Here is a 17389-nt window from a genome sequence, read left to right as displayed (position 1 = left end):
GTAAAAAGAGCAAATAAAATCAGCTAACACATCTTATGATTGCGTCATAAGTAACATCTGAGTGCACACTGATTATCCATTGTGACACGCGGTGAATCACTATTGGTTAACAATATCTAGGTGCAGCAGGTGCACTAGTAGAAGCGTCACAGTGGATCACTGAGGCGTTTAATTCTCCACGAAGAAATAAGAAAGTGGGTCCCGCTCACCTTTCCTCTTTTTCCATTGCCGCGAAAATAAATTAGAAAAAAGTTTCTTTTTCTCACACTTTCTCACTGCACAAACACACACAAAAGCTCGTCGCCGGAGAATCGAACTGGCGATCTCCTCCACCATGAAGCGAACCACCTCATCGAACTCAGAACCACAGAGCTACATCGAATCGCCACTCTCTCCTCTTCGATTCCACTCCCCTCTCTCAGACGCCGGAGATCCACCGCCGGAGAGCCGTTACGTCTCCCCCGAGGCTTCTCCTTTCAAACTCGAGTACCCCAACGGCAAGTTCCCGCCTCTTCCGCCGCCTCCGCCTCAGTATCCGCCGCCGCCGCGGTATCAGAGAAATGCGAGAGCAGCGGCTCCGACGAACTCTTCTTCCGATAAGTCTCCGTCGTCTATGGTGGTGCTCAACCGCTGGGTGAGAGAGGAAGGTCCGCAGACTACGGCGAGGAAGGCTGGAGAATCTGCGGCGGCTACGACGGCGAACAGAGCGAGAAGAGATGGATCGGTGGCTATGGCGGCGCTAGGGTTTAGAGTGAGCGAAGTAGTTTTGTGCGTGGTATCGTTTTCGATCATGGCGGCTGATAAAACTAAAGGGTGGAGCGGTGACTCTTATGATCACTACAAAGAGTACAGGTCACGTCACTCTCTTCTTCTTTACATTTTTTTAGGGTTTAGAGTTGAAAAAATTGAAACTAACAACCAAAGCCTGTCCTGGGAACCGAGTGAAACTAGGCAAGAACGACCCAAAGAGTTCGGTTTAGATCGGTTAGGATGTTCAATTCGATTAGGCAATTAAAAAATCAGTTTTCAATTGGTTCGTTCAATTTTTTTATAAAAAAATCGAAACCCATAATAACCAACCAAAGTAGGGGTGGGCGTTTGGTTCTTCGGTTTGGTTCGTCGGTTTGGTTCGGGTCGGTTCTTTCAGTTCTCGGTTCTTTCGGTTCCTAAAGTTTGGTAACCATATTAGAACCAAAAAAGTTCCAATCGGGTTCGGTTCTAAATGGTTACTTTGTAACCATATTACCCAAAATTAATCTGATGTACTTGCAAATAAATAAATCCAATACTGGAATAACATTCAAACAATTTCCTCATTCAGAAACCAAAATTCAAATTGTGAGCATAAAACATCCAAACAATACAAGCTTCACCTATAAGATAAGTGTTGATCAATAAAAAATGGCAAGTGTATAAAATATAAACCATAAAGATATATGTATAAGGTAAGTGTATAAGGGTTTTTCATCTGGTTTTTCATCTGGTTCTATATGGGTATTATTCGGTTATCAGTTCGGTACGGGTTCGATTCTGGTTATTCGGATATAAAATTTCAGTATCCAATGATTGGGTAATTCATAAATTTGGTTTGTTCGGTTTCGGTTTTTTCGGGTCTGTTTGGTTCCATAATTCGGATCCGGTTTTTTTGCCCACCCCAAAAACTAACAAAAATCTGAACCGAAATAACCTATTTTAATCATTTTTTAAAATTTTAAACCTATTTAAACCAAAATTTAACTGAATTCAAAAAATTTGGTACAAAATTTTGAAATCGAACTAACCAAAAACCGAACTGAACCAAAATTTTTTGTTTCAATTTAATTACGAAGATTTCGGTTGAACCGAATTAACCAATCCGAAAAACTCAAAGTAACCGAACCCACATGACTAACTGATAGATTGATTTGAGTCCCCAAATTTTTAGAGTTAATATATATATTCCTCAATTATTTAAAAAGGATTTTGAAATCTTTACTAAAGTTGTTTAAAGTTTTTGAAATCTTAGGGTAGACCATGCTGACAACACGAACTTTTGCAGGTATTCTTTGTTTGTGAACGTTATAGCATTCGTATACTCTGCATTTGAAGTTTGTGACGCTGCTTGCTACATCGCGAAAGAGAATTACATGTTAAACTGTGGATTTCATAACATCTTCGTCTTCTTCATGGATCAAGTGAGTGGCGCCTTTTAACGTTTTGCATTTGTAATCTAAGCATATTGATTCTAATGAGCTTTTAGTTTCTTGCATATCTTCTGATGTCGGCTTCTTCATGTGCTGCTACTCGAGTTGATGATTGGATATCTAATTGGGGCAAAGATGAGTTTACTCAAATGGCAACCACGTCCATCGCGGTTTCTTTTGTAGCGTTTGGGGCGTTTGCGGTCAGCGCTTTGATTTCTTCTTACAGGCTATTCACTCATGCTTCCTCTTAGTTATATCCTCGTTTGTGTGTTGCCTGAGAGTCTGAGACCAGATATGACTCTTTTGTCTTTGTACAGTCTATCTTATAGCTTAGAAACCAGTATGGTAGTGATTCTTGCTACCCTTGGTGTGATAAAAAATCTCAATAATATTTTTAAGTAAGGCAAGCAAGCAAATGACTGAGCTTACTTGTGGATCAAGGTTTGACTTGCTTTCTTTTAATACCTATTATTAAATCAAGGTAGGTGGCTCTTGTCAAAACAGCTTTGGATATCTATTAGTTGAGTGATAAAACTAGCAGGTTCCCACTTTTCATTCACATCGAGCAATGAAACTAGCTAGAAACTTTGGTTTTTTTGTTTTTTAAAATGGGTGGATTTATTTGTGTGTATTTATACACTGTATAAACTTTGGTTTTTTCTTATTTGTGTGTATTTTTTTTTAAACACATTTATTTGTGTGTATTTATAACACTGTATTACATTTTGAGAATATGCACATTAATATCTTTCGAGATTGATAAACATTACTCAATGGTATTGCTTTTAGCGTAGGAGAACGCACTCAAGGCAGCAAAGGACTTGAAGTAGTTATAAATTGTGGCAAGTTGGGACTCGATGGATGAGCTTAATAGATTCATTATTCCACAAAACCAAAAATCTAAAGATGGAAAATTGAAAAACATATGAAAATCCAAAAGTCTCGTTATATATAGAGCTAGTAATTTCGACGGCTGTGATTAGAATGCCTAAATTAGCTGAACATCCTTTTGCCACTAGGGGGTGATTCGCGACTCCACAAGAAACATCTTAGACTTTTAAGCACTATCTAGGAGTAGAAAATCAAACCTGAGTTTCATTGAGAAAAATAGGAGAAACCGAAGAAAAGGAAGTCAACAATCATGGCGATAGCGATGAGGAACACAACAAGGCTGATAAACAGATAAAATTCAAGCTATGGTCTTAGAGAAAGATGTGTTGAGTTTTTCCTCATTAGCCTAAGTTTAATCTATAACCAAGAAGCCCAAGAAGAAAAAATATCTAGAGAATAATGGAGAAGGATGAAGAAGTGTGTAGAAAAGGAAGTGTGTAGAAGATGGAGTGTTCTAGAACTAACTTGTAGTCTCCATTTACTAGTATAAATAGGGATGTCTAATTCACTTGTAATGATCCAAGAATCAAGCAAAGTAATAGAAAGAAAACATTTCATAAAAGGTTCCAAAAGTCTTTAAGAAATCTCCAAACACAAGTCTTACTAAAAATCCCTTTCCTAAAATACGAAGGTTATCTCGAACATAAACCGTCTACATTCCATCTTAACCTCTCAAAGAAAATAGTATCCGCTATTTTTCCCAACAACTGGTATCAGAGCCAGGTTACCGGTTATCTTTGAAGAAGTGAAGATGGAGGCCACCGTTACCTTTGAAGGTGATATGTTCAAGCTCACGACGGACAACTTCTCTTATTGGAAACCGATGATGGAAGATCATCTTTATTGCAAAGATTTGCATGAGCCCATCATCATGAAGGATAAGTCGGAAGGAAAGGATGATAAAGCATGGGAGATTCTTAATAGAAAAGCGGTTGCCGTAATACGCAAGTATGTCGACCGATCTCTCTTTGAACATGTCTCTACCTACACAAATGCTTTTGAATTATGGACAAAACTTGAATCCATGATTCAAAAGAAAACACCTCGAAACAAAGCTCTTCTTGTTCGACGGTTGGTAAAGTTGGAGTACAAGGATGGCCAGAGCATGATGGAGCACTTGAACAATTTCAAGGGGATCGTAAATCAACTTAACAAAGTTGATATGAAGGTTGAAGACGAAATGCAAGCCCTTTTACTCCTTAGTTCACTACCAGAGAGTTGGGACACACTAGTTGTCACTCTAAGCAATTCAGCACCAGAGGAAAAGCTTACCATGGACACCGTCACTGATAGCCTTCTAAACGAAGAAGTCCGCAGGAAGGAGCGAGGTTCAAGTTCTTATTCAGAAGCTAACATTGTTGATAGACGGGGTAGAGAAGAGACTCGTGGTCACAACAGAAGCAGAGGACGAGACCAATCTCGAGGAAGATCCAAGTCACGTCCAAGAGTTACCCGCTACTATTGCAGCAAGCCGGGTCACATGAAGTCGGAATGTCAGTTTTTCAAGAAAGACAAACAAACCGGTAATATCAAACCAGACCGGTTCAATCCTACAAAGAAGCATGAAGACAAGACTACCACCATTGTGGAAGACCAGAGCGAAGAATTATATCTCATTGGAGAATGTAATCTTAGCTCTGATGATAGTTCATGGATCGTTGATTCTGGTGCTTCTTTTCACGTCACCCCTCATGGAAGCTTCTTCACAACCTACCAAAGTGGTGACTTTGGTAATGTTCAAATGGGAAATCAAGGAAGAAGCAAGATCGTTGGAAAGGGGGATGTTATTCTTACATCAAACACAGGATGTAAGATAGTTCTCAAGGATGTAAGGCATGTTCCCGACATTCGACTCAATCTCATATCAACCGGGAAGCTTGATGATGCCGGTTTCGATAGCCACTTTGGCAGTGGCAAATGGAAGCTAACCAAAGGGAGTTTGATCATGGCTCGAGGAAGAAAAGAAGGTTCATTATACGTGACTCAAGCCAAGCTTTGCAAGGAAGAAGTAAATCTCGCAAGTGATGACATGGATATATGGCACCGAAGACTCGGGCATATAAGTGAGAAAGGTTTAAACATACTTTCTCGCAAGAAACTTCTTCCTGATATGAAAGGTCTCTCTCTCTCACCATGTCATGATTGCTTAGCCGGAAAACAACATAGAGTCGCTTTCCGAAGATCGTCTACGCCTATGAGAAGAAAGCATATTCTTGATCTTGTGCATACTGACGTATGTTCCATGTCCGAGAAATCCAATGGAGGTGCATCATATTTCGTCACCTTTATTGATGACCATTCAAGAAAGGTGTGGATACATCTTTTGAAAACAAAAGATCAAGTTCTCGATGCTTTCAAGGAGTTTGTAGCCCAAGCAGAACGAAGTACGGGTCAAAAACTCAAGTGTGTTCGATCTGACAATGGTGGAGAGTATCGAGGTCCCTTTGAAGCGTTTTGCAAAGCTCATGGAATCAGAATGGAGAAGACACCACCAAAGACGCCGCAACTGAATGGGCTAGCTGAAAGAATGAATCGAACGATCACAGAAAGAGTTCGGTGCATGCTCTCTCACGCTAAACTATCCAAGCCATTTTGGGGAGAAGCCATAAAGACTGCAATGGACGTCATAAATCTCACACCATCAGTTCCTTTGGAATGCAATGTCTCGGAGGAAGTTTGGTCAGGTAAGAAGATCTCTTACAACCATTTGAAGGTGTTTGGGTGCAGAGCGTTCGTCCATATCCCTAAGGATGAATGAGCCAAGCTAGACTCCAAGACTAAAGAGTGCATCTATCTTGGGTCACCAAGAGATGATTTCGGCTATCGGCTTTGGGATCCGGTTAACAGAAAAGTTATCCGGAGCAGAGATGTTGTTTTCTTCGAAGATCAAACAATCGAAGACATCAACAAATTAAAGAAACCAAAGCTAAGGGTTGTAAGGAATGAAGATTCTTATAAGCCCCAAAATCATGAACAAGTGATTGGAGATGATGGCGAAGGGGATCCCATCATGGATCCAAATGGTGATGAAGGTGAAGAAGAAGATCAAGTGGAGCCAGAGGAAGAACATGAGCCAAGAAGGTCTGGAAGAGAGACAAGACCATCTGTAAGATACTATCGAGATGAGTACGTCAATCTTACAGATGAGGGGGAGCCTCAAAGCTATGAAGAGGCCATAGGAGACACTCATAAAGATGAGTGGGTTGAAGCCATGCAAGATGAAATGCAATCCTTGCATGATAATCACACTTACGAGCTAGTGAAGCTACCAAAAGGAAAGAGAGCCTTGAAGAACAAGTGGGTGTACAGGTTGAAGTATGAGGAGAGAAGCTCAAATCTAAGATACAAAGCCCGATTGGTTGTGAAAGGATTCAACCAGAAGAAAGGCATAGATTTTGAAGAAATATTCTCTCCAGTAGTGAAGATGTCCTCTATCTGAGTGGTTCTTGGTCTAGCAGCGGTTCTAGACTTGGAGATTGAACAACTCGATGTCAAGACGGCCTTTCTACATGGTGAACTTGAGGAGGAGATCTATATGGAGCAACCTGAAGGATTCAAGGTTCCAGGAAAAGAAGACTTGGTGTGCCGATTAAAGATAAGTCTTTACGGCCTCAAGCAAGCCCCAAGACAATGGTACAAGAAGTTTGACTCCTTCATGGTGGATCACAACTTCAAGAAAACCAAGAATGATCATTGCGTTTTCATAAAGAGGTATGAAAGCGATGACTTTCTCATATTATTGCTCTATGTTGACGATATGCTAATTGTGGGCCAAGATCGCAACAAGATAGCCGCATTGAAGAAAGATTTGGGAAGGTGTTTTGCGATGAAAGATTTGGGGCAAGCGAGACAGATTCTTGGAATGAAGATCACTCGGGATAGACCAAAGAAGCTTCTATGGTTGTCCCAAGAACGATATGTTGAAAGGGTGTTGGAGAGATTTAACATGCACAAAGCAAAGCCGGTGAGCACTCCACTTGGTGGACATTTCAAGCTAAGTTCAAAGCAAAGTCCAACAAGTGAGAAGAAGAAAGAGGAAATGAAGACTACCCCATATGCATCAGCCGTGGGCAGTCTCATGTATGCTATGGTGTGCACCAGACCCGACATTGCTTATGCTGTAGGAGTTGTGAGTCGCTTTCTAGCGAATCCAGGAAAAGAGCATTGGAAAGCAGTTAAGTGGATCCTACGCTATCTACGAGGCACAACGAAGAAGTGTTTATGTTTTGGCAATGGAAAATTGGAGGTGAACGGTTACACAGATGCAGATTGGACTGGTGATAAAGATTCAAGAAAATCCACATCATGATTTGTAACTACCTTTGCAGGGGGAGCTGTTTCATGGCAGTCGAAGCTACAAAAGTGTGTTGCCTTATCCACCACGGAAGCAGAGTATATCGCAGCAACGGAAGCGTGCAAGGAGATTCTATGGATGAAGAACTTCTTACATGAATTGGGAGTGAAGCAAGACAAGTACAACTTGTTATGTGACAATCAAAGTGCTATTCACCTAGCAAAGAACCCAACGTTTCACTCCCGCTCGAAGCACATCGACATTCGGCATCATTGGATCCGAGAAGTTCTTGAAGAGAAGCTCATACATCTCAACAAGGTACACACTGACGAAAACTGGTCAGACTTTATGACCAAGGTATTACCGATCAAGAAGTTTGAAAATTGCTGCAAAGGCACCGGCATGACGACTGTCTCGGGCTAAATCGGGAAGGGGGAGATTTGTTGAGTTTTTCCTCATTAGCCCAAGTTTAATCTATAACCAAGAAGTCCAAGAAGAAAAAATATCTAGAGAATAATGGAGAAGGATGAAGAAGTGTGTAGAAAAGGAAGTGTGTAGAAGATGGAGTGTTCTAGAACTAACTTGTAGTCTCCATTTACTAGTATAAATAGGGATGTCTAGTTCACTTGTAATGATCCAAGAATCAAGCAAAGTAATAGAAAGAAAACATTTCATAAAAGGTTCCAAAAGTCTTTAAGAAATCTCTAAACACAAGCCTTACTAAAAATCCCTTTCCTAAAATACGAAGGTTATCTCGAACATAAACCGTCTACATTCCATCTTAACCTCTCAAAGAAAATAATATCCGCTATTTTTCCCAACAAGATGAGATCGTGAAACTTGTTCACGAGGCTGAACAAGCTAAAGGTAGTGCAGTAACAACAGATGCACCACCGCCAACTAATAAACTCTATTTCAAACACAAATTAATGTATAGTATATGATTCTATACTGCAACTTTTGGGTTTTATTACCAACCAGAGTTGCTTGTTTATTTTACGTGTTGTAAATTGTACAAAAACCATATGTTTTGTAATATTATGCTTTTCAGCTTAATATATTTTGTTATTTCTGATGTCAACATTCGTAAGTCTGTGAACTTTAGGTTTCTGTTTTTAATATCTCAAGACCATTACAATGCATTCGTATGGATCAGCTGATCTTACAATCTAATGAACTTCATCTCTAAGAAAGATGATGATATCTTCTTTATCTTTAAACGAACTCAATAGAATGATACTTTGGTACGTTAACAAAACAAAAGTGGTGATAAAAAAAAGTAAGAAAGTCTTTCTTTTTTTTTTAAGTAAGAAAATATTTTACCATGCAAGATGGTAAAATAATTCCGAGGGAAATTGAGTTGAAATATAGAGTAATACTGAAGGACAAGATGACAACTTAATTATTACACCATGAAAATGGAAACAATAACACACTTCAATGTCTAATAACCAAAAAGCTGAAATTTCTACTTCTAGCTAGCATCTATAATCGTTTATTATTAGGTCTAGTAGGTAGCATCGTGCCAACTTCATACATCACCATCATATAACTATTAAAATTTCAGAATCATTTCATATCAATATGATTCTCACCATGTGAAAAGAAACCTTTTGTCTTTCTGAGATGTATTATTGATCCTATTTACAAGCCCCTGCAAATCCTATGACAATGCCAATGTCTAGTTGCCATTATAAGGAAATGGCACTAATAGCGTGGGCATGGTGAATGAAGTTTCCTATGAGATTTCAACACCCATAGGTAATGAAACAAAACATCTTAATCATCACCTCGGCAATGCCAATGACTACACGTGAAAGAAACATATTAGCTATAGAATTTATCAACAATAATAAGTTAGAGCTGCGGTGAAAGTACTTGGATAAACGCATTTTATTGCGTTAATTTTAGTAACTTATATATACTAGTAAAATAAAATATAAACACAACAAAACGGATGTTGAGAAGTCGTCTACTCTTTACTTTTTAGCACCAAGTGCGATTCAACTGAAACTGATCAGATTAGCCGTTAGATCATATCAAAAAGCTTCATTTGGAAAATAACGTGTTTGACGCATTACACTTATATGAATATGTAAATGGTCCACAATTTGAGATAAAATCATTCAAGTTCTTAAGTACATGGTCATGGACACCATTCAACGCCTTCGTTGTTGACTTTGCTTATCTTATCTGATTTGTCTAGAAAATAGAAATTAAATTGACAGAATAAGAAGAAAAAAAAAACTTTGTTACTAATATGATGATAATATATGTTTTCAATCCACACAAATAGTTGAAATAAAAATTAATAAAAAAAAAAACATAAAGCTAAGTTAGCACTCCAATCTTAAGTCTTAACACACCATAAGCTTAGCAAAAGCAAGAAGAACATAAACTCAATACATCCACATTCAAGGCTGCTCAGCAAAGGACCCTTGAAGGAGCCCATCTCTGATCTGAGTAGCCACATCACGAACCGCTCCTGGTCCGTGAGGTATGAACACAGCGGAAGATTTGGAACTGGCACCAATCTCCTTCATCGTGTCAAAGTACTGCGTAACAAGCACCATGTCCATCACATCTTTAGCAGTTGTCCCAGGCACATTCACAGAGAATCCCAAGACACTGTCGCGTAAACCGTCAACAATAGCTTGCCTCTGACGAGCTATACCTAGACCAGATAGATACTTGGCCTCAGCTTCACCTTCAGCTCTCTTAATCTGCAGGATTTTCTCAGCTTCTGCCTTTTCGTTTGCAGCCAATCTCATCCTTGCAGCTATAAACAAGAAGCAAGAAGTCAAATATACAAGAAAGAAGAATAAGTATAAATAATATGGCAATTTAATATTCTCTAGTTATTTTTTTTGTTCTATTTAGATTTTAAAAATAAGTGAAACTTCTAATTGTTTCATAGTTTATACTAAACAATTTAGATTTTGACTAAAAATAATAAATTATTAGTTAAAATTTTTGCGTAAATTTTAAGCGTGTAAATTGAACCATTAGATATGAATTTTAGACAAGAAAGAATTAATAATTCTATAAATCAAATGATGAGAAGGTTTTGTTACCAGCGTTGATTTCGTTCATGGCTCGTTTGACATGTTCATCAGGCTCAATATCAACGATGAGAGTTTGCACAATCTCAAAACCGTAAGCAGACATTGCCTTCTCGAGCTCCTCTTCAACAGCTTTGGCAATCTCATTCTTCTGCTCAAAGACATCATCAAGAAGCAGCTTGGGGACACTTGCTCTGATCACTGAAGAAAAAAATAAAACTCACTTTAAAAAACACATTCATCACTTTCTAAATCAATGTTGTTTTACACTTAATTACCATCAAAGACATAAGCTTGGATCTGACTCCTAGTGTTACTAAGCTTGTAAAACGCATCATTAGCCTTATTAGCCAAGGCACGATACTGAATCGACGCAACAACATTAACAAACACATTGTCCTGCAACAACACAAACACACAAAACAAGATTAGTACTAAACCTAAACCCATCAAGACTCTGCCAAGAGATAAAAAAAAAGTTGAAACCTTTGTCTTAGTCTCGCAACGAACATCTAACTGCTGAAGCCTTAGAGAGAGGTGACCAGCAACTTGCTGACCAAGGCACCATGGAAGAAAGTGACAACCAGGCTCAAGAACATCTTCGAACTTCCCAAACGTTTCTTTGATGGCTACTGTTGATTGGTCGACTTGGATACAGCAGAATAAATTACCCATCTTTTTTCTTTACAAATCTCTAATCCTTTAAGAAAAAAAAAACAAAAAGTTAGACAATTCAAAAGGTTTTACGTAACCCTAAAAATTTAGCTCTCCTTCTCTGCTTGAATTGTACTTCTGGTTCCTTTCTCCCTATAGTTAATGATCCAAACTCTCTCTTTCTCTCCTTTATTTTCAGCATGTAATAAGTTGTGCTTCACAACATTGAAAAAACCTTAAAAAGTGGTATAAATCTTAACATTTAGACCAAAAAAAAAACCCTAAAAATTTAGAACCCTAAAAGAGAAGAGAAGATCAAAAGAGAATTTTCAGGGTTTACCGAAAGTTATCGTGTCTTTTGATTTTGCAGGTAACAGATAATTTCAGCGAGCTGATATGATTTATATTCAGAGGGCAGAGAAGATCTTTATGTTAAGATATGATTATTTCTGTTTTTTTTTAATGTAAAGATTAATTTGTATTTCTATTTTTACCACGTATCTATTATAAGTTTACAGAATGTGTCGGTGTGAATTTAAGTTTTACAATAAAACCCAAGGATCTTGAGTAAAATAATAGGGTACCGAAAATAATATGGCAATTAATTAATTATTCACTAGCTCTTAACTAGATTAAGAAGAATAATTGGTTTCAACAGTTTCTGTTATGTAACTTATATATGTGATAAATATAAACATTGGGTCTCAATTTAGAGAACTATATTAAAGGGTAAGTGAGCTGTTTTTATCTTTGTTGTTGAGTAGGTTAGATTGAGGTCTCAAAGAATATTCCAAATTTACATCTGAAAAAGAAATTCATACCAATTGATTTTCTTTTTGCTTCAGTATTTATCCAAATAAAGCTCCATTTGCAGTCTTTGTATAAAAAAAATAACCAAGAAGCTTCATCACGTCTTGTACCTTAGGTGACAATGTCTCAAGGCTTGGCTTGGACGGGTACGCACTTTGGTGTTTTTTTGTTGGACTTGTTTCATTCAAATGAAAAAGTCCATTCAGGTTATTACATTGGTCATGTTCGGGCCCATTTTAATTGTCCAACAAAAAGTTAACTCGTTGAATCAAGCATGTAGCCTAATCGGTTAATTCGTTTAGTGAAAATCGAGGTATCGAACCAAGTTATTGGAATATAATTCGGTTAGATTCGAACTCTAGTTTTTTTTTTGGGGTACAATTCGAACTCTAGTTTACTATATAAGGTTCTTTTCTTTTTGAGTTATAAGTTATTTTCTGCAGTTTTCCTTTCAGTTTCAGTGTCTTTATATTGTATATATGTTTTATAAAAACAGTTTTTCTTCGATATGCAACAAAGTTGATCATTGTTTTCGTTATTGTATATGCATATCACGTAAAGATTAACGTAGCGGTTTTTAAAACACTTGGAATATATTTGCTATATTACTTATAAAAAGGCCTATTAAATAATTGTTTTCGTTATTCTATAGATCGATGAACTGATTACTCGTACAAAAACTTTACAAATCCAACCTTTTTTCAAAAAAAAAAAAACTTTACAAATCCGTATTAACGTACACCTAGAAAACGAAAAAAAAAATTGGACTATAATTTCATTTGAAATCAATATTTATTTTTAATATTATTAATTAAAATTCTCCACTGAGAAACAATGGGTTCAAAACTTACCATACTTATTCGTAATCCTCTCTTCTTCTTCTTTTTTTTAAAATATTCCGATCACTTTGTCTGTAATTCGTCACGATCACTTTCTCTTGGAAATGATTTTGACTGGACCTCACTGCTGCTACTACTACCAGTACTCTATTGATCTTAATATTCGTTACTATCCGTTTTCAAACATATTTAATTACAATATGTTTACTATTCATGGTTCTTTGCACCTACACTTTGCGTTAATTTAAAGTTATAGTGACATGATATTCAGTATTCCATTACTTGTACAAGTTGGAAGTATTTTATACTTTTGTGTAGAGGAAAAAAACTATTATATACTTTTATATCAGAGGGTGAAAACTCAGGTCATGTGTTAACCAAATGTTTTTTTTATTAAACTTGACAAACTGATCTTCAGACAAACAGCAAACATATCAACATATGTAATTGAAATACACATATATTAGAAGTAGGGTGGAACTTTACATAAAACCATATATAGTTGATGTCGGAACATCAAAACATTTGAACCTATTACTTCTACGTTTTGGAGATCCGCATATTTTCGTCTAAATTTTCGATTATGTAACTATAATTCAAATTAGTCACGTAGCGCTGACTCGTATGGATAATAGATTACAGACACTATATTTTATGAGTTTGTTATACAAATTAACTAATAGTGGCACATATTCAAAGTTGAAGAACAACACATCGGACTTTATTATAACAATTAGTACAAGTTATATATGTTCCTTTTTGTCACACAGTACGAGATATGTTAAAACATATCGTTTTCGTGATATTAGACAAGACCACATTTTTGTTGACAAAACAACGACCACATTTTCAATTGGAACAAACATAAAGCTATAGAATAAAGAAACGAAAAAGGAAAAACGAGTTAAGAAACCTAAACTAGCATTGTACCATTACTGGACGTCCAAAAAAAAAAAAGCATTGTTCCATTACATTTTGAACCTCTGGAAGTGCTTGCACGTGAAAGTTACACGCATTTCTTAAATAAATACATTGCTTCCTTTGTGATTTAAACAAATTTTACTTTCATGTAATCGATTTGATTGATAATTATAGTTGTTTAAAAATTTGTTCTTCATCAAACTGGACCAAGGACGGCAGCGAAGCATAGAGTTTTTGGACCAGTCTTAATGGAGTATGCACTATACAACACAATAATTACTAATTATAACTCGACATGTGGATTCACCTTTAGAGAAAATAAATCAGATAAGTGAAAAGTGATTTAATTTTCTGTGGTCTTGATTATTCAGAGAGCCAATAATTAGGGCAAGCATCAGAACATTAGGAAAATGAATTTATTAGAACTAGCTTTTCGGCTGTCAAAAAGAATTCATGATACTAAAACCATTAAAGTGAAAGGTGAAGTGATTCCATAAAAGACTGAAGTAAACATATATCAACCATCACTTTAGGAATCAAGAACATGTTCGTTTGGTATTGTTAAATTTATTACTAAATCAGGGCATTTACTAATAGCAATAACGATAATGATCTTAATAATGTAATAATTCAAGAATTTTCAAATGGATGATCAGATACAACCGTATACAAGTCACCGATCTAATAAACTCTTTATCGCTTGCTATGCGGCGATTGAGATAAATGAGCATAGCTAAGATTTAAATATCATAAAAGTTAGAATCTTATCAACATGCAATTTAAGATGGTTATTAGCGCTGGGAATTTGATTCTTCACCCGCGGGCCCCGCCCCATTAGGCCCGCTGCGGGACGGGTGCAGACCTAACCAAAATCTGATTTTATAAATGGCGGGTCATGCAGATCAGGTAAAAAAATAGCGGGACGAGCGCGGGTATGGTAATTTTGGAAACGGGTTAGCAGGCACCCACTTATATTGAAAACATGTTGTTTTGTTAGTTTTGTTTTGTGTCGTTTTTGTGTTTTAGGTTGTTAGTGTGTGTCGTTTTCTAATTTTAGGATGTAACTTTGTGCTGTTTTCATTGGTTTAAGGGATAAAACAAACCCAATAGCCCTAATCTCTAGTATTCTTTTCCCTTTTCCGTAACCCTAAATTGAGTCTCTCGCTCTCTTGACTCTCTGCAGATCAAAATCGTCGACTGTCAAGTCTCTTTCTAGTCTCATCTCTCTGTCTCTAGTTTCGATCTCTCCCTGGACTCTCTGTCTCTCTCACGGCTGAGTCCTGCTCGATAAACCAGGTATATTGGCTCTTATCTTAGGGCTCTTATCTTAGTCTCTCTGTTTCGATACTCTCTTTACTCTCTAGTTTGGCTCTCTTGTTGTCTCTCTCACGACTCTGTTTCTCTCTCTCTAGTTTATATCTCTCCTTGTCTCTTTCACGACTCTCTGTTTATCTGAGTTTGTCTCTGATGGTGTTGAGTTCTCATCCCTCGTCTGGTCTATTTACAGGTATTGTGACGGAGAAAACAACAGGAGATCTATGTAAATCCGGGTGTTGGTATGAGGGGGCAGTTTACCATATGAAATTTTTGAGGATTCAAGTCAGGGGAAGAAAGAAGACCTCTGTCATAGAAGCTCTATGTAATTTGTTTTCAAGTTTGATTTTAGTTTGAACAAGAACTTATGGTTTGTGTGTTTGTCAGATCTTTAGCTTATTGTTTGGTGTTTGTCGGGTTAAAACTTGATTGTGTGTTTGTTTTTGTTTTTATTTGGTCATTAAATTTTTTTTTTTTAAATTGATGCGGGTATCCGCTTGCCCGCTTGATTAATGCGGGGTGGGTGCGGGTTTCCAAACAAACTAGTGGCGGGTTGGACGGATAATTTTTAAATTTGACAAAATGAATCAAACCCGCAGCGGAACAGGTCGGGCGGAGCTGATCTGACCCGCTTCCAGGACTAATGGTTATTGACAATTTTAATATTTGTTCGAATTTCAAATTTATACAACTCGAACTTCCACTCAGTACTCATCATTTGTAAGTGTGGTTGTATATATCTTTAGTGGCATTTTCATATACAAGAGTATCAATCAAAATATGGACCAATCTACTCTATCTCTCAGCATTATCTCTACACGCCAACTTTGTTAACAAGAAATTCCTTAGGATATACTCCCTCTGTTCTTAAAAAAATACATATTCTAGTTTTTTCACACATTTTAATAAAACATATTAAATTTACATAATTTTTTGTGTTTATCTTCTTTCCATAATTTTAAACCAATAAAAAATCAATTAGTGCAATTAAGATTTTTGAAGTTTGCAATTAGTTAATAAAACATGCATTGAAAAATGTAAAAAATAAATTTTTGAAAAACAAATTTTTTTTCTAGAATATATATCTTTAAGGTACATAGGCAGTATTTAAAAACCAGTAGATTTGGAGTCTTTTTGACCCGATTATACCGGGTCATATGGGGCCTAACGAACAACGTATTGGTTTTGTATTGTGTTTTAGAAACACACGTATTTAATAATTCAAAGGTTCGATATTTTACATTAGGTCATGCGGGTTATGCCTAACATACTAGATAACGTCGTGCTTATGTTAAAAGAAAAAAGAAAAGAAAAAACGTCGTGCTTATGTTTCGTGTTCAACCATAATAGAACATTGCTACCCATTCTATTTCAAACTGCATATTAGAAATATAACCTTACTTTTAAGCATATATTCGCAACATTTCATTGGACCGATTATCTTTTTTGGTAAAATTTATATCAATAATACTTATGAATTTTGATGCTAGAGATCTCTGACTGAAGGGTATTTATACTTGGTATACACTTTCGGTTGCAATACCATTTAAGTGTTTTTTTCTTAGACGCATAAGATGAACATATATAAATAGAAATAAAAAGGCTCTAACAAGTGGTGGTCTTATTGGACAACTGTAGAAACGTACTCTGAAACAGGCAAATTGAGTCTTTATTATAAAAAGTTGCAGAGAAAGCACATGTCGAAGGTTCTATCGCTTTTTGCAATAAATAAACCTATTTTTTACTTTTATTTTCACCATTTTCTGAAGGGCATCCGCTCAATAACCTTCCAATTTATTTTCACCATTGTAAAATACATTTAATTTTTTTTTGTCAACAAAATACATTTAATTTAGACTACGTTCCCATCTATAGTAGTATATAATTTTTAGCAATAATCAAATTGTCACAAAAAAATGTTCCACCAAAAATATGGAGAAAATTAAGAGAAAGGTGAAAAAGGTAATGGAAACGCGTTGGGCGTTGGATAAACGTAATCGCACTCGCTTTTTGAATATTTTGACTTAGAATCACTTTTAGTGGATTGGTGAAAACGACTCGCACTTCTTCTTCTCTCCCATACCATTTGTATTGCTAAAACGTGACGCACTGCGATCCTCTTCCTCTCACTTTATGGTTTATTAAACTACTCCCACTTATTATCTGATACACTGGTTAACGTACTCGTCGACATAATCAACTCTAAAATAAACTTAAACGGGCTAAATGCATCCACATCTAAACGTAATGCGCTTTTACTGCATTTACAACGTGATTCACGTGATACTATACATTTATACAAATAAAAATGTATATATACATTATTATTCTATTTGGTTTAATATTATGTTAATGTTATTTGGTTGCTTTTAAGTTTTCTTAGGGTAGAATGTGTAGTGCGTTTTCTTTAGCATTTAGGAA

General features: G+C 36.5%; 2 protein-coding genes and 1 long non-coding RNA gene across 4 annotated transcripts; 2 read left to right on the top strand and 1 right to left on the bottom strand.

The window, feature by feature from the left end:
- Positions 1-2: 2 nt before the first annotated feature.
- On the top strand, positions 3-2630 carry LOC103855023 (CASP-like protein 4A2). The gene is made up of 3 exons (XM_009131984.3): positions 3-852; positions 2039-2174; positions 2240-2630. The coding sequence occupies exons 1-3, from the start codon at positions 335-337 to the stop codon at positions 2432-2434; spliced, it is 849 nt and encodes a 282-aa protein (XP_009130232.1). The 5' UTR covers positions 3-334; the 3' UTR covers positions 2435-2630.
- A 6968-nt stretch (positions 2631-9598) lies between these two features.
- Positions 9599-11565, bottom strand: LOC103855022 (hypersensitive-induced response protein 1). Of its 2 annotated transcripts, XM_009131983.3 has the most exons (5): positions 11425-11565; positions 10917-11130; positions 10709-10829; positions 10443-10631; positions 9599-10147 (listed from the first exon to the last, which is right to left on the bottom strand). In XM_009131983.3, the coding sequence occupies exons 2-5, from the start codon at positions 11103-11105 to the stop codon at positions 9783-9785; spliced, it is 864 nt and encodes a 287-aa protein (XP_009130231.1). In that variant the 5' UTR covers positions 11106-11130; positions 11425-11565; the 3' UTR covers positions 9599-9782. The 2 variants fall into 2 exon arrangements, with proteins under 2 accessions (XP_009130231.1, XP_033139359.1); XM_033283468.1 differs by having other exon boundaries at positions 10709-11130; positions 11425-11564.
- A 266-nt stretch (positions 11566-11831) lies between these two features.
- On the top strand, positions 11832-16277 carry LOC108870840. Its single transcript, XR_001957376.2, has 2 exons — positions 11832-14950; positions 15162-16277. It is a non-coding gene; the product is annotated as an uncharacterized LOC108870840 (long non-coding RNA).
- The last annotated feature ends 1112 nt before the right edge of the window (positions 16278-17389 follow it).

The sequence above is a fragment of the Brassica rapa genome, chromosome A02, assembly GCF_000309985.2.
Source record: "Brassica rapa cultivar Chiifu-401-42 chromosome A02, CAAS_Brap_v3.01, whole genome shotgun sequence".
Taxonomy (NCBI): Eukaryota; Viridiplantae; Streptophyta; class Magnoliopsida; order Brassicales; family Brassicaceae; genus Brassica; species Brassica rapa.
This window is presented reverse-complemented; position numbering and strand designations above follow the sequence as displayed.